The 16,630-nt window shown below is 40.7% G+C and overlaps 1 protein-coding gene across 1 annotated transcript in view; it reads left to right on the top strand.

Moving 5' to 3' along the window:
• LOC113156389 (signal transducer and activator of transcription 5B-like) overlaps positions 1 to 16,630 on the top strand; it is a 30,744-nt gene that overhangs the window by 1,528 nt on the left and 12,586 nt on the right. Inside the window, exons 2-9 of the mRNA XM_026351508.1 lie at positions 356 to 490; positions 1,277 to 1,433; positions 9,165 to 9,254; positions 10,568 to 10,745; positions 11,652 to 11,782; positions 14,409 to 14,560; positions 14,986 to 15,141; positions 16,201 to 16,380. Of these exons, the coding sequence (XP_026207293.1) occupies positions 363 to 490; positions 1,277 to 1,433; positions 9,165 to 9,254; positions 10,568 to 10,745; positions 11,652 to 11,782; positions 14,409 to 14,560; positions 14,986 to 15,141; positions 16,201 to 16,380 (1,172 nt within the window). The 5' untranslated portion in view covers positions 356 to 362. The remainder of the gene's footprint in view (positions 1 to 355; positions 491 to 1,276; positions 1,434 to 9,164; positions 9,255 to 10,567; positions 10,746 to 11,651; positions 11,783 to 14,408; positions 14,561 to 14,985; positions 15,142 to 16,200; positions 16,381 to 16,630) is intronic.

The following is a 16,630-nucleotide window of genomic DNA, read 5'->3' as shown; positions in this document are numbered from 1 at the left end:
TGGTACTGCTGACTAGTTTAGCATACCTGTTTACTGTAAAGCACATCACCATTCAACCCACACATTTGTCCCAATAGAACGTTGTGATAATGCTTTCTTTTGCTCTACTCTTTTGATCTCTTTTCATGTATTTGTATGTTTTACTTACATTACATTACATTACATTACATTACAGTCATTTAGCAGACGCTTTTATCCAAAGCGACTTACAAGTCATTACATGTTACAAGGGTAGGCAGGGCAGCGTGAGGAGGTCTTGCCCAAGGACCCCTACTGGATGTAGCCATAGCTGGGATTTGAACCCCAGTCTCCCGCCTACTTCTGCATCTTCTCTGCTTCTCGTCTGCTTCTACAGGAGCACCATGGCAATGTGGATCCAGGCCCAGCAGCTGCAGGGTGAGGCATTGCACCAGATGCAGGCCCTATACGGCCAGCACTTCCCTATCGAGGTGCGACATTATCTGGCCCAGTGGATTGAAAGCCAGCTCTGGTACGCAAGACCTTGATATTTATTCCTATACCACTGACACACAGCCTGTGGGTTAAAACATCAATCTGTTTGTATGTAAGTTGTCTTTAGCTATACTTTGCCTTTTATTTTCTGATATAATACAACACACAGTTAGTTTCATATCTGTGACAATGTAGATAATTAAAATACATAAAGGCCAACTGTGTTATATTGTGTTTGAAACACAGTAATCATTTCACATGTGCCTCTCTATTTTAGAAGATACAGGCCAACTCTGATATTTAATCCAAAACATTTAGATCTGTGACATTTGACTGCGGAGCATCAGACTCGGGCTTAACCCTACATTCTTACCCTCTCTAAATGCAAAGGAGAGGTTGGGGCTGGACAGTGATGCCAATGCTTGGTCTCTCTGATGATGTGGAGCAAAGCATGGAAGTTGTCCACTTTACACGTCTGACCACTTTATAACAGCTCTGCCTCTCAGACTTTAGCTAGTAAACAGCAAATCACAGCAAATATTTGTATATCAGTATTCATGAAGCTTTTACAGGCATATAGTGCTGACAATTTTAGGTTGATTGTGATGTATACAGGGTAATTTGTCATATATGCAGATTTAGTAATTAATGGTGTGTTTTTGACATTTAGGCAAGTGAACTTTTAGCATGGATTTTAGACAAAATTAAAAAAATTAGATCCCAGCAAATTTTACATGTCCATGTATCCCTACATTGAGAAGCATTGATTTTGAAATCAGCTTTGAATTGATAAAAAATCTAAATATTTATTTGTGTTTTACAGGGATTCAGTGGAGTTGGACAACCCAGCAGAGGAGGCCAAAGCCAAACGCCTGCTAGACAATCTGGTGGCTGAGTTGCAGAGGAAGGCCCAGCTTCAGGGAGGAGAGGACGGCTTTCTGCTTAAGATCAAGCTGGGCCACTATGCCAGCCAGCTCAAGGTAATGGTGGGAAACTGAAAGACAACTGAACATCAGGCTTCACACAAACCCTGTTTTACCAGACAGCTGGAAAATTATGTTGTTTGGTGCAGTTAACATCAAAAAGGTCATGTCATAAGGCTGTAGTAAGGAGTGTTTTTTCATTAGTACACATTAGTACAGCTGTTTTCAGACAAGCACTGGTTAACCCTACATACACATAAACATATCTAGACCTTGCCTGTATGTGAGAATGCAGTCCAACAACTGTTGCAGATTTAGCAGACTTTGTCATTAGCTAGCTCTCAAGTACGATTTCTGTGCAATGTTAAATTGAGCCCATGTGTGAATATAGCAGGTCACTGTACGGACAATTCACTGCAAGCGAATGGGATTGTAACAACAAAACATTGCAATGTCTACAGTGTGCGTTTTGTGTGACATCGTGGCTCTTGCATGCTCAGCAGGCGTGTTAAAAACCGACAATCTCCTCTTTTGTGCTGCCTGGGCGTGATTCAGCAGACATTGCCCCGAGTTCATGTCACAAAATGGCTTACGAATTAATTAAGTTATTATTACAACAGCATTTCTTTTTATAACAACGTACCACTTCTACCACAATCTTTAACGTGTATACAGGCATACATGAGGAGATGGCTTATTACAGTACATGTCTAGATAAACATATTTTATATTTATATGTTATGTTATATGATTAATTGAGATTATGATCTGTTAAGGCAAAAGTAATTTTTTTATTAGGTTTGTGAGAAACTGTTTCTAACATGCTATGGTTTTGGTGTCATAATGAGGATAGAAGAAGAATAGAAGACAGAATACTGTTTTCTGTAATGACATGGAAAATGTCATAATGTCGTGAAAAAGATTTCACAAAAAGTTACTTTTAACCAATGGGCCCTTTAATGCACCTGAAACGATTCTCGGCAGCTGGCCCTGGAAGGCTTGTTCAGATACAGGGTATGATGTGGCAAAATATAGGACAATCCTGGAGGACAATCTTATTCAGTCAGCAAGAAAACTACGGTTTTGGAGAAGATTTGTTTTCCAGCAAGACAATGACCCGAAGCATACAGCGAAAGCTACACAGCAATGGTTTACTGTACATATCTAAAGTGTGCTGAAACTTACTCCAGTGGTAAGTTGCATAGTACTAGAAAACCACTACATGATCTGATTTGTGGTTCTGAGCTGAGACTTCAATTAAGAATGTTAAATATCTGGGCATCTTAGTGCAAGGTCTTACACACAAACACAGGTATACCTATACTCCCCTCCAAATGTATTGGAACAGTGAGACCAGTTCCTTTATTTTTGCTGTAGATGGAAAACATTTGGGTTTAACATCAAAAGATGAATATGAGGGGGCAGCATCCAAGATGTGGCGAGCTGGGACCCAGGAACGAGCCACAGGGCTATAATACTTCAAGTTGACAAGGTACAGGAGACCACGGCACTAGGAGGCTCGGAGGTGGATGAGTCTGGATATGTGGGGTGTATGCGCAGTAGCCTGGGTAGACACAAACACACTGCCATAGGATGAATTAGATTAGATATATTAGATAAATTAGAGATGGTTCCCCGGAATTGCATAGTCAACTCGGCGTCTTTAGAGGGAGATCCCAAGTGGAGAGTCAGACTTTTTGGCCAGGTTGGCTCACTGCCATGCCCTGTGCCACCTTTGAACCAAGGAGTAAGCGGAAGGGACATTGACTTATAGATCGAGGCTGAGAAAAAGAGGAGGACATAGACGATTTCAAAAGGTGCCACACCTGTCCAGGCCACATTCTCTGATCAGGAGAATGGGTCCTGGCTACATAGGAGGTGCAGTCCACTCTCTAGCTGCTGGTTCAGCCTCTCAGTCTGCCCATTGGACTATGGATGGAAACCAGAGGCTGACCTTGATGACAAAACCTAGGTAACCTGGGAAGTGGAACCAAGTGAGCCATCTTGAAAAATCAGATGAGTTCGGTGATGAGTTCAGTTGTGTTGCCTTTAGTCTTTGTCTGATGATGGTGAGTCCATGGTCTGTGGGGTACTGGTGGGGTGGTGTCTAGCAATTTAATTAGCAGAGCAGACAGGATAGGAGGCAACAAACTCCTTAACATCTTTGATCACTGTAGCCCACCAGAATTGCTGCCTAACAAGTAAGAGAGTCCGGAAGACTCCAAAATGACAACCAAAATGTGTGGCACTACTGGAGGACAGTGTTGCAGGAATGACCTATGAAACTCGCATTTCTCAGCCTTCACAAATAAGTGATTCTGAAGATGGCATTGAAGGACTGCCCTGACATGGGTTATATGTTTGGTAAACATCTTAGTCTCCTGCAAACGTTCAAAGGCAGATATTAGAAGTTGGAGAGGATAGTGATTTTTTAATCGTAATACTATTGAGCCCTTGATAATCAATCCAAGGTCAAGGAGTCCCATCCTTTTTATTTACAAAGATAAATCCCCCCTCTGCAGTGGAGGTGGAAGGACAGATGAGATCTGCTCTGAATTCCTTAGTAATATATTTCTTCTTTGCCCAATGTTTTGGAGGAGAAAGAGGGGAAAAAAGCCCACCTCTAGATTGGTGGTATGAAATCAATCCCACAGTCTTAGGGACTCTGAACTGAAGGGACCTTGGAGAGGTCTGAGAAGACTTCTGTGTAGCGTGTCTCGTCACTCTCTGCGAGCAGAACCAATTTAAAGAACTCAACAAGGCAATTAGATCCCCAGCCCAGGATTTGTCCAAATGGCCAATTAATGTGGGGGTTGTGGCAGTTGAGCCAGTGGGCGCCCAGAATTATAGATGGGTTAGGAGACTGAATGACAAATAAGAAGATTCATTCAGTATGGTTATCAATAGTTAAGGTTATTTAATCTGTTCTACAAGCTACTTCGTGGTGGAGGAGATTATTAGGAGAGTGCAACTTCATGCACCGAGTCAGATGTGAGAGTTAAATGTTACTTTTACTGACCAGAGCTGAATTAACAATATTGGCATCGGACCCAAGTAGATGAACACAACTACCTGGGGTGATTGTAAATTCACACGCTGAGCCTCGGCTTTTAACAGGCATTCGAGAGTCTTATGTCCTGGACCCTTTGCAATAAAGACAGAGGTTTTCTTTGAATCTTCTCTTTCAATCATTAGGTTTTAACAATCTGCATAGGTTCTGGGGCTGGCATGAAAGTGCTTGAAGCAGGCTTGATTTGAAGGCGGAGGCACCACCTGGTGGAGAAGCTGGGGGTTGAGTGGCAAACCTGATTGGATGTGCCCTTAGCCCTCTCCATTTGGCATTCCCTAATCTGGTTGTCTATCTTGCTGGGCCAAGTTCATCATTGCCTAGAGAGTCTTTGGACTGCGGTGGAACATCAGGGCGTCCTTTACACGATCTGCCAGGCCCCCGTTAAAACGAGTCAGTGAGAGCTTTTTTTTTTACCCCGGCTACATTTAGCTGCTGCAGTTCTAAAGTCAATGATATAATCAACCAGGAGTCAAAACATTGTGTATTGGATCCAGATGTAAACACCTGGAAATAAAAGCTGAAATTCAAGATTCAAAAAACTTTATTAATCCCAGAGGGAAATAGTTTTGCCCCATTACCATTGTTCTCAAAACAGACAGAAAGAAAATGAACCCCAACCAGGAAAGATCCAACACCAACATAAATACACATAACCAATAATAACATCAATACAGAAAAACTATATATATATATACAGTATATGTAAAATAGATAAATGAAATTGGATCAATATATATATATTATATGTAGATTCACAGCAAGTATATGACACTATCACCTCCGCCACCCCTTACAGAGGGGGGAGGAATTGTACAGATTGATGACCACAGGTAGAAACGATCTCCTGTGGCGCTCTGTGGAGCATTTGATGTTAATAAGTCTTTGGCTGAACGTGCTCCTCTGTCCAGCCAACACACTGTGCAGTGGGTGTTAGGGATTGTCCAGGATTGAGAGGCGTTTAGACAGCATCCTCCTCTCAGCTGTAGAGGGTCCAGCTCCGCCGCCAGAACAAAGCCAACCCTCTTGATCAGTTAGCTTTGGATAAAAGTGTCTGCTAAATGACTAAATTTAAATGTAAATGTTCAGCCTGTTAGTGTCTGCTACCTACTACCTTCATAGAAGATGGCACTGGCCACTGACTCAGACTCATCGAACATTCACAGCATGGTGCTGCAGGCGTTAAAGGACCTGAGTACATCCGGCTCTGAGCCTTTTTGTACAGTACTGCTGAGTTCTTAGTATAGTTCAGTTTGTTGTCCAAGTACACTCCCAGGTATTTGTACTCGAATATGACCTCCACCTCCTCCCCCTCACCAGCTCCTTTGTATTATTGATGTTCTGTTGAAGATAATGGAGTCCACACCAGTCAACAAAACTGTCCACCACTCCCCGGTACTCTGTGACATGTCCACCCTTAATACATCCTACAACTGCAGAGTAATCAGAGAACTTCTGAAAATGGCAGGACTCTGAGTTGTACCTGAAGTCTGAGGTGTACTGGGTGAAGTGAAATGGAGACTGTGCTCTGTGGAGCTCCTGTGCTACAGACCACAGTGTCAGACACACAGTTCTGCAGGTGGACTTACTGGGGGCGGTAGGTGAAGTAGTTCATTATCCAAGAAATCAAGGGAGTGCCAACCTGCATATTTTTTATTTTTCTCCTAGCAGTGCAGGACGGATGGTATTGATTGCACTTGAGAAATAAAAAACATTATCTTGAGTAAGCCCCCAGGCTTGTCCAGGTGGGTGTAGGTGCGACGGAGCATATGATGGCATCATCCACTCCAACTTGGGGTTGATAAGCAAACTGGAGAGGGTCATATGAGGGTTTGACCAGAGGTCGGAGGGACTCCAGGATCAGCCTTTCAAAAGCCTTCATAATATGTGAGAGAACCACTGGTCTCTAGTCAATTGAGGACTCTCAGACGTGGCGTCTTAATCATGGGAACTAGGCACGACTTTCTCCTCTTTACGTTGAAGGCTTTGTCCCAGTTTCCTCCTGTAAGCCTCTTTCACCTCCCTGATCCTCACAGACGGCAATCTCTAGACCAGGGGCCCCCGCCTTCATATGAAAGTTTAATGTTAGTGCGGCCCTCGAGTTTGATGTTTGGCACTTTACAGTGTTGGTGCGGAGCCGAACCAACCAACCAATAACGGTGGGGTATATGGGTCTCGGGGGTGGGACATCGGCCAGGCGTAATCCAAGCAGAGAACCATTTCTCGATGAGTGACAGCAGCGTTGCCATGGAGAGTTTTCATCCTGGCTAGCGGCCTCGTTTCTATGAAGCACACGTGGACATTTGTCCAGTGCACTGCGTTCACAACACTTCAAAAAAAAGTTTTTTTAAATTGCTGCCCAGCGGGACATTATAAGTCAAAGTGTGGCGGGTTAAAATAAAAGTAAGGAACTCACGACAGCTGTCGCTATGTGACTGGGGTTATAGGGTCGCACCATTATTTACGGGTCATTGTTTTTTATTTGCATCGCGCTATTTGCAGTTTTTGAGAGAATGGACCCCCAGCTTCCCTGAGGTGAACTTCAATAAGTCCAAGTACAGGTCCAGACTTACTGATGATCATCTTCAAACCATACTGAGGGTCTCAACTGCTTCCTCCCTTAAGCCAAATGTGGCTCGACTATGGGAGAGGAAGGGCTGCCAGGTCAGTAGCAGCAAGGAGTGGGTAAGAGAAGCCATATTCAGAAGAATAGTTCATGTTCTTCAATGTTCAATTCGTGTTCAGAAGAAGGTTAAAGGTTAAAGAACTGTTAATACAGACATTTCAATCTGAAAACAGCAGATATAGAACACTGAAGAAACCACATATAGTCGCCGACTAGAGGAATGTAATTATTATTATTATTATTTTATTTATTTGTTAATGATTTATTTTCTTATAAATATTTTATGTTTTTATTTATTTTGTATAAAAAAATAAAATAAAGAGATTTGAGTAGATGGGATTTTTTTTTTTTAACAAAACGTTTCTTGTGGAAAACCTGATGCGGCCCAGCCTCACCCAGGCTCTGCTTCCTGCGACCCCCAGGTAAATTGAGTTTGAGACCCCTGCTCTAGACCCTCCTTGCTGCCTCCCTGTCTCCTGACCTGAATGCCTTCTTTTTGTCATTCAGGATGACTTTGATGTCTTCTGTGACCCAGGGCTTGTTGTTTGGAAAGCAGCAAATAGTTTTTGTGGATATGTGGGCGTCCACAAAGAAATATATGTAATCAGTGATACAGTCTGTCAGTCCATCACTGTCCTCAACGTGAGGTTACCAGAGAGTCTTCTAATCTGTATCTTCAAAGCAACCATGCAGGGCAAAGTGTGCCCCCTCTGTCTACCTCTTTATGGTTTTAGTGATGGCAGACTACCTCTGAACCAAAGGTGTGTATTGTAGGAGGAGATGTACCAGGTTGGGATCTCACTTTCTGACTTTCCCAGAGGGAAAAATATAACTATGAATTTCTGTGGTGGTTTTACCCCATTAATGGCACATTATGTGAAGAAAGGTAAAGCAGCTTCACATGACGTTATGTTTTAACTGTCATAAAGTGTATTTCCTGTAAACATGAAAAATAATTGTGATATGATAAAGCAAACCACACTTCCTGCTGTGTTCCTCTTAGCTGTAAATGCCTATAGTCAGCAAACAGTCAAGATCAGAAGGATTGGTCCTGCTGCCTCTTGTGACCTATTGTGAATTAAATCAGGTGTCGTGTTACAAATACAGCCAGGTAAATGATGTTAGCAAAATATAAAACATACACTTTACTTAAATTCTGTAGACACCCTTGTACAAATTTGTTGAAAAATCAGAGCTTTTCTCCCAGTATCAAGCATATAAAACTAAACCAGACACACATTGTTTGACAATTTAAAACACACCAAGTGTGTGTTTTTATCATAACTGTGACAGCATCACAGCGTAAGGGCAGCATACAGTGGCTATGTAAAACAACTAGGCCTATGTTCATTCGGCTTGGTTACAGAAACCAAGCTATGGTTTCGTTCCACTGCTTTTTTCTATAGTGTTATGAACCAAAATAGGTAACTGTCTTTAGCATTTGCTACATACTACAATAAACATGGTTAGTTACACATTTTGTTCACTGACCTTTCAGAACACTGTTAAAAATGGTCAGAATGTCCAGTCATTCTGTTGTAGATTGACTGAGGGACAATGGTTAGAATTGGCAAAGGGTGGGCATTACAATCGAAGATACATTTCTACTGTCATTTTAATCTTTAGGTTCACATACCAGTCAGTCATGAGTCAGTTAGTTTTGGTTCAGGCATGTTTTCTCTTTATTTTTATTACAAACATTTTTGTAGCCATTTGGTAAAATGTGGGTAAATATGGGTTTCATTGTGCTTATGTACCACTATATTTGATGTTGTTTTGACTTTGAGAAATGTAAACCAGCAGGTACGTTTCAACAGCAACAAAAAAATCTGAATTACTATTGTCAGAGCAGAACTTGTATATTAGCTGCACCAAAAAAATAAAAGCTCTAATCTAGTAGCCCATTTTTGTTGGTATAGTATTGAATTATTTAACTAATCAGCTAACAACATTAACATATAACTTACTCTACTCTTACATGTGATTCATTGATGGGCAAGTTTAAAATTTGTATTGTTTACATCTATGTTTAGCAGTGAATTCTTCTTCACTGCCTTTATCTGTTTGCACACATTTGTGTAATATATCTCTGCAGAGCACTTACGATCGCTGTCCTTTGGAGCTGGTGCGCTGCATTAAACACATCCTGCATTCAGAACAGAGGCTGGTTCAAGAAGCTACAAATGTAAGTACTGAAGGGGTTGGTGATGTGACATCATATACAGAAATCCTGGTTACACATAATGGGCTGTGGCAGAGGTTGAGATTTACAGTGGCAAGAAAAAGTGTGAACCCTTTGGGATTACGTGGAGTTTTGCAGGAATTGGTCATAAAATGTGCTCCGATCTTCATCTAACTCACAACAGTACAAAAACACAGTCTGCTGAAAATAATAGTACACAAACATTATATGTTTTCATGTTTTTATTGAACATAAACATTCACAGTACAGGGTGTAAAATGTATGTGAACCTTTGGACTTAATAACTGGTTGACCCTCCTTTCGCAGCAATAACCTCAACCAAACGTTTCCTGTAGTTGCAGATCAGACCTGCACAACGATCTGGAGTAATTTTGGACCACTCCTCTTCACAAACCTGTTTCAGTGTAGCAATATTATTGGGATGTCTGGTGTGAATCGCTCTCTTAAGGTCATGCCACAGTATTTCAATCGGGTTGAGGTCAGGACTCTGACTGGGCCACTCCAGAAAGTGTATTTTGTTCTGTTGAGGCTATTCTGTTGTTGAATTACTTGTATGCTTTGGGTCATTGTCCTGTTGCATCACCCATACTCTGTGGAGCTTCAGTTGGCGGACAGATGGTCTTACGTTTTCCTGCAAAATGTCTTGATAAACTCTGGAATTCATTTTTCCATAAATGACAACAATTCGTCCAGGCCCTGAGGCAGCAAAGCAACCCCAAACCATGATGCTCCCTCTGCCATGTTTTACAGTGGGGATGAAGTTTTGATGTTGGTGTGCTGTGCCTTTTTTTCTCTACACATAGTGTTGTGTGATTTTTCAAACAACTAAATTTTGGTTGCATCTGTCCACTGAATATTTTGCCAGTAGTGCTGTGGAACATCCAGGTGCTCTTTTGGAAACTTCAAACGTGCTGCAATATTTTTGTTTGGACAGCAATGGCTTCCTCCGTGGTGTCCTCCCATGTACTCCATTCTTGTTTAATGTTTTCCTTATTGTAGATGTGTCAACAAAAATGTTAGCATGTGCCAGAGATTTCTGTAAGTCTCTAGCTGACACTCTAGGATTCTTCTTTACCTCATTCAGCAAAACATGAAAACATATAATGTTTGTGTTATTATTATTTTCCGCAGACTGTGTTTTTGTATTGTTGTGAGTTAGATGAATTATACTTTCACATACTTTTTCTTGCCACTGTACACGTGTTTGGAAGAGGATATGCAGTAAATGATGTTGATAGTTTTAGACTGAAGGCTAAAAAAGACAACATTGAACCTTCTTCATATTTTGTGTGTAGGCCAGCTCTGGCAATGGGAATCAGGCCATGGACAGCCTGTCACAGCGGCACCAGCAGATCAACCAGGCTTTTGAGGAGCTGCGCTTGGCCACACAGGAGACCGAGAATGAATTGCGAAAGCTGCAGCATAGCCAGGAGTACTTCATCATCCAATACCAAGAGAACCTGCGCATCCAGGGTGAGGACACATAGCCACCATACAGGCATATACACACATTACAGTCTCTGTCTATGTTTAGAATTTTTAGTGGTCGCTGCCCAAAGATCAGTTTGTGCCTTATTTAGTACTAAAAGTGTAACTTAGGTAGCGCAGAATCCAATTACTGTTCATTTAAGTAAGGTAAATTCACTAAATGCAAATACTAATCGAATACCGAATAATGTTACTCCAGTTTAGTGATTTGTTTCTCTGCCCTGCCAGGAGTGCTAATCCATTAAAACATCAATCAAATCAAACATCACCATCCTGTGACTCACACGGGATGAACCTTTTGGAATTTCATGGTTTTCTGCATTTATTTGTCATAAAATGTCATCTGCTCTTCATCTAACTGAAGAGTATTAACAAATGCAATGTGTGTGTGTGTGTAGGTAAAGTAATAACACAAAAAAAATCTTTCAAGTCTTTATTGAGAACAATAAAAACCTCTCAGTGCGATAATGACTTCAAAATAGCTAATTGGAGTCAACATAAGTTGAGAAAATTAGTTTGGAGGTGTGGACTACAGCTACTTCCACTGACAAAGAACACTAAATTTTTGAGTTTGATCCGCACAAAAACCAACCAGGTATCACTTCACATACTCCATACTTATGATCTTTATAAAAACATGATCATAATTTTTTTGGTGTTATTACTTTACGCACATATTTCTTAAACTCTTGACTTGATGAAGATCATATTATGTGTTATGACAAATTAATGTGGAAAACCATGCAATTCCAAAAGGTTTACATACTTTTTCTTGCCACTTGTATCACTACAGTGATGGGGTGGTTGATAAAAATCAAGATTTATCCACATATAAGCGGTGTTCTGTGGTAGTTGGGTGTGTGACGCCCCGTCTTCCTCCTGCTTTATTAGCCCAGCTGAGCAGCTTGTCTTCACTGCCACCGGCTGAGCGCACCCAGCGCGAGACCACTCTACAAAGCAAGAGGGCTACTGTGGAGGCCTGGCTCACCAGAGAGGCCACCACACTACAGAAATACAGGCTGGTATGAATACACTAAATAAACACACATATATTAGATATATACATATACTGTGGGGGAGCCTTGGAGAACTGGGATCTCCCTAACAAGACATGAGGTCATCTGAAAATGTGAAATTTTAGGGTGTCTCTAAAACAAGCACATTCTTATTGTGCTATTAGTGCAATAATAATTTATGTTGAGCATAGTGTTCTTGTTCTGCTAGCATAAACTAGCAAAATAAGCTCAGTTGGCCCACATGTTGGAGGGGCTGCAATACACTGCAGCAACTATCACTCCCTACTTTCTTCCTTTGCCATTTGACCTATTTCTATCTTATTTGTGCTGAGAAACTACATATTGTAATAGACACTTCATTGTGCAAAGTATAATACTGTAGTGTTAGTGGTGCATCAGTGATAAGATTTCTCTGCCTTCCAGACCTTACTGCAGCACCAGTTACTTTTGATGTGTGTTTCTCTTTTATTATTATTATTATTAATGTTCTTATTTATGCAAATAACACTACATGACACTCATGACTTTGACATTAACCCTAGAAAAATATATTCTTTCTACAGCTAAGTGTGTGCACAATAAAGACCTCAGAAATTGAAAATATGGTGGTGACAGAGTGGGATCAAGCAGATATACATCAATATATTACATATTTCACAGATGCACTCACAAAACTGACTGCAACAGTAAAAAGCCTCCAAGGCTGAACATTCAAATACAAATTCTTTATAGAGCTGAACCAAGTTTTGCACAGGTAAAGTCAAAAGAAATACAGGTCCAGTAAAAACTGACTGACTGTTTGGGCCTATTAGAGGAGTCATACAGTATATAGTCGGTGAGAATTTAAAGCTGCATAAAGAGCTGCTTAGGTGTGACAAATACCTACTGACTGATCACTGCAGCAAAGGGCATTGCATCTGGAATGCAATGCAACTGTGAAAAGCAGGATTAAAATTAGCTGGACTTCTGTATCTCACACACACACACACACACACACACACACACACACACACACACACACACACACACACACACACACACACACATAAAGAGAAACATAGAGCAATAATTCAGACACTCAAGATTTTTGCAGCAAACTAAACGATGCACTGTGAAGTTCATGTAAGGCAGCACCAAGAGAGAAAAGAGCAGCAGTAACAGCATGTTATGTATGTGTTTACCTTCTTTTTTTTCCCCCTCCGTGCTTACAATGGATACAATTTTAACTGGTAAAACCCACTCGGATTTTTAGCAAGAGCATTCAAAATTAAAAACTAAAATCTCTGTCTTTACAAAAGTTATTTTATGTTGGCTCCAACTTGATGCTCGCGGCTTCCTGTTTGCTTGAGATTTTTCTTGAACTCGACTGGACAGTTTTAAAAGGCACACACCTCTCCTGTATAACATACAATAGTTCAAAATTAATGTTAAGACAAAAACAAGCCATATAAAACTAATTCTAAAGCTTTGAGTGGTTGTCTTGCCAAACTGACAAATTGAGTAACATTTTTACACATTCCACTGATAGCAAGTGTGACATACACTGCCCGTCCCAAAAATAAAAAAAAACACCTGAATTTAACTAAGCAAATAAGTAAGAGCTAGTTAGAGTTTCAACTGGAAACAAGTTATTAAACCCTAACTGATGCAGTGAGTAGCTGCTCAACTCTTAAACAACCATACTGGAAAACACATCCTGTGGTCATGGAAAAGATGTTAAACTGTTTCAGAATCAAATTATTGGCATGCATCAAGCAAAGACATCTAAGGAGATTTTTAAAACTAATAAAATTGGATAACGAACTGTCCAACCTATTATTAAAAACGGCAGGATAGGAGGGAACCATCATCTTCGAGGAAGAGATTAGTTGAGTTGAATGATCGTGATCATTAATCACTGAAGCGTTTGGTGAAATCAAATTGTAGAAAAGTTACACATATGTTTAGTAGTGAAAGTAAGAAAACACACCAACAGTGCAAAGGGAACTCAAAGGATTGGGACTAAACAGCTGTGTAACCTTAAGAAAACCACTTGTCAGTCATGCTAATATGAAAACAGGAGCAATGGAAGAAGGTCATTGGTCTGATCAGTTCAGATTTATCCTGTTCCGTTATGCCTATTGCCTACCAAACAGGCCTGTGGGAAGGTGCTATGATCTGTGTTTGCTGCAGTTGGTCAGGTCTAGGTTCAGCAACGTTAAGTGCCCAAAGAATGAGGTAGGCTGATTACCTGAATATACTGAACGGCAAGGTTATTCCATCAATGGATTTTTTCAAATTGTGAAAGAGTGGTTCAGGGAGCATGACACATAATTTTCACACATGGATTGGCCACCACAGAGTCCAGACCTTAACCCCATTGAGAATCTTTGGGATGTGCTGGAGAAGACCTTGTGCGGTGGTCTGAATCTCCCATCATCAAGAAAAGATCTTGGTGAAAAAGTAATGCAACTTTGGATGGTAATAAATGTTGTGACATTGCAGAATTTTAACTTTATTGAAACGATGCAATGGCATACACATGCTGTAATTAAACCTAAAGGCGGTCCAACAAAATATTACTGTGCTACTTTTTTTGGACGGGCAGTGTACAATATTCATATGTTTCATGTATCACTGATTGTGTGTGCAGGACTTGTCAGAACAGCACCAGAAAACTCTGGGCCTGCTGAGGAAGCAGCAGACTCTGATACTAGATGAGGAGCTGATCCAGTGGAAGAGGAGGCAGCAGCTGGCTGGCAATGGTGGTCCTCATGAGGGAGGACTGGATGTCCTCCAATCCTGGTACACAAAATAACTGCTCGCCAATTAGTTTGACTTTTATATTATATTAGATGGTCATGATTTAATTAAACAGTTTTATTGACCTCAGGCAATTACATGATTGTTATGTAGACATGTTTTCTTCCAGTGTTGCTGTGATCAGTGATCATACAGTTTGGACAGAAACTGATTATTACCTTTATGAAGGAGGATTTCTTATAGGTGTGTTGTGTTACACTCCAAGTTTCAGTTTCTGTTCAGACTGTATGATAATTTTGGATGTAGTTATACTGTACATATACAGTACATTTTGTACAATCAGAGCAGCAAACGTAACACCTCTTAGAAACTGTGAAAATTTAAAACTTGAAGAATAAAAGTACTTGAAGTGTATGCTTAAATGTACTCTTTTAGAAAAAAAATATTTTCACCTCCTTGTCCAAAAGGTGTGAGAAGCTGGCTGACTTGATCTGGCAAAACAGACAACAGATCCGGCGATGTGAGCATCTGACCCAGCAACTTCCTCTGCCAGGCCCAATGGAAGAGCTACTAAGCAAGCTCAACAGTGACATCACAGATGTCATCTCCGCCCTCGTTACTAGGTGAGAACTCGCCATCTCAATGCTATGTAGACATTGTGAACAGTCTTCGGGGCTCTGAAAAGGAGATGTGAGTAGATTTAGGAGGAGAGGCACTGCACTTGTCCACTTGTATGCATTGACCGACACCGTACATGTGCCTGTACACTGTCACGCTGAAAGCCATGTAGGTTATACACCTCAATTCCCTGTTTGCAGTTGGCCTGTGACTTTTAAATGAAGTCGCGGGAAAAAAAACATGGAAGTGCTACCAGTTACAAAGACACAGCAGCAGGATCACAAATATTCTGTCGTAGCAGCAGACACAGCTGATCTGCACCACGTTCTAATAATGTAATAAACATGCTACTTTACCACCATCCAAACCACCAGTGTCAATTTCACACAACGTCTCTAGGACATCTTAACTAAAAATTTCTGTTATTTAAATTTTCTGTTCATTACTGTGCAGCTAATGTGGCTACATTCAACAAGCTAACCCAGTGACCAAACAAGACAAAACACTTTCAAATGGTAACCCTTACTGCTTTTTGCAGTTTGTTGGGGTTTTTTTTGTTGTTTTGTTGTTGCCTGCTGTTCTTCACCTCAACTGGTCGAGGTAGATGGCCACAAACGCTGAGCCCTGTTCTGCTGGAGGTTTCTTCCGTTAAAGGGTGTTTTTCTCTCCACTGTCACCTAGTGCTTGCTCAAAAGCAAAGTTGTTAACTTTTCTATATAGTTAATAATTCTGTATATAGTTATATTTAATAAGGTCTTATACCTTCCACTGTAAAGTGCCTTGATGATTTTTGGTATGATTTGGCACTATATAAATAAAATTGAATAGAGATGGCTTAGGCGTCTTGTGGGGCTTTTGTAGAAATATGGGGTGCTTGGCCAATGCTACGTATCACGTTTGTTCTTGTAAAACTACAGTGAGAATCATGCACATGTTCATGGCAGGAAATACATTTCTGTGATTTTACCTCTTTACAATTCTTTTGATGAGTTTCATAGACAGAATCTCTTATCATGCATAAGTGTTGCCCAACTCACTGTGTTATTTTCCCCTCTTCTCACCAGCACCTTCATTATTGAGAAGCAGCCTCCCCAGGTGTTAAAGACCCAGACCAAGTTTGCAGCCACTGTGCGCCTTCTTGTGGGTGGAAAACTTAACGTCCACATGAATCCACCACAGGTCAAAGCTGTCATTGTTAGTGAACAGCAGGCCAAAGCTCTGCTGAAGAATGAGAGCACACACAGGTGGGGTGCACATGCCAGCATGCAGATTTGTCCATGTATCCTAAAGAATAACAAATGCAATAATGAAACACACTGATGGCTGATAAAAAAATTGAAAGACTGGGTACTTTGTGGGGTGCTAAAAGGCAATAGTCTCATGATGTTTTAATCATTATGTGAGATTAATACATTAAATGTGTAGACCTCATTTGTTGAAGTGATCTATAGTTACTGTGAATGTGTTCAATCCTTTCTAAAAGCTTTGTTTGCC

The sequence above is a fragment of the Anabas testudineus genome, chromosome 19, assembly GCF_900324465.2.
Source record: "Anabas testudineus chromosome 19, fAnaTes1.2, whole genome shotgun sequence".
Classification (NCBI taxonomy): Eukaryota; Metazoa; Chordata; class Actinopteri; order Anabantiformes; family Anabantidae; genus Anabas; species Anabas testudineus.
Note: the sequence above shows the minus strand (reverse complement) of the source record. Positions and strands in the feature narration are given on the sequence as shown.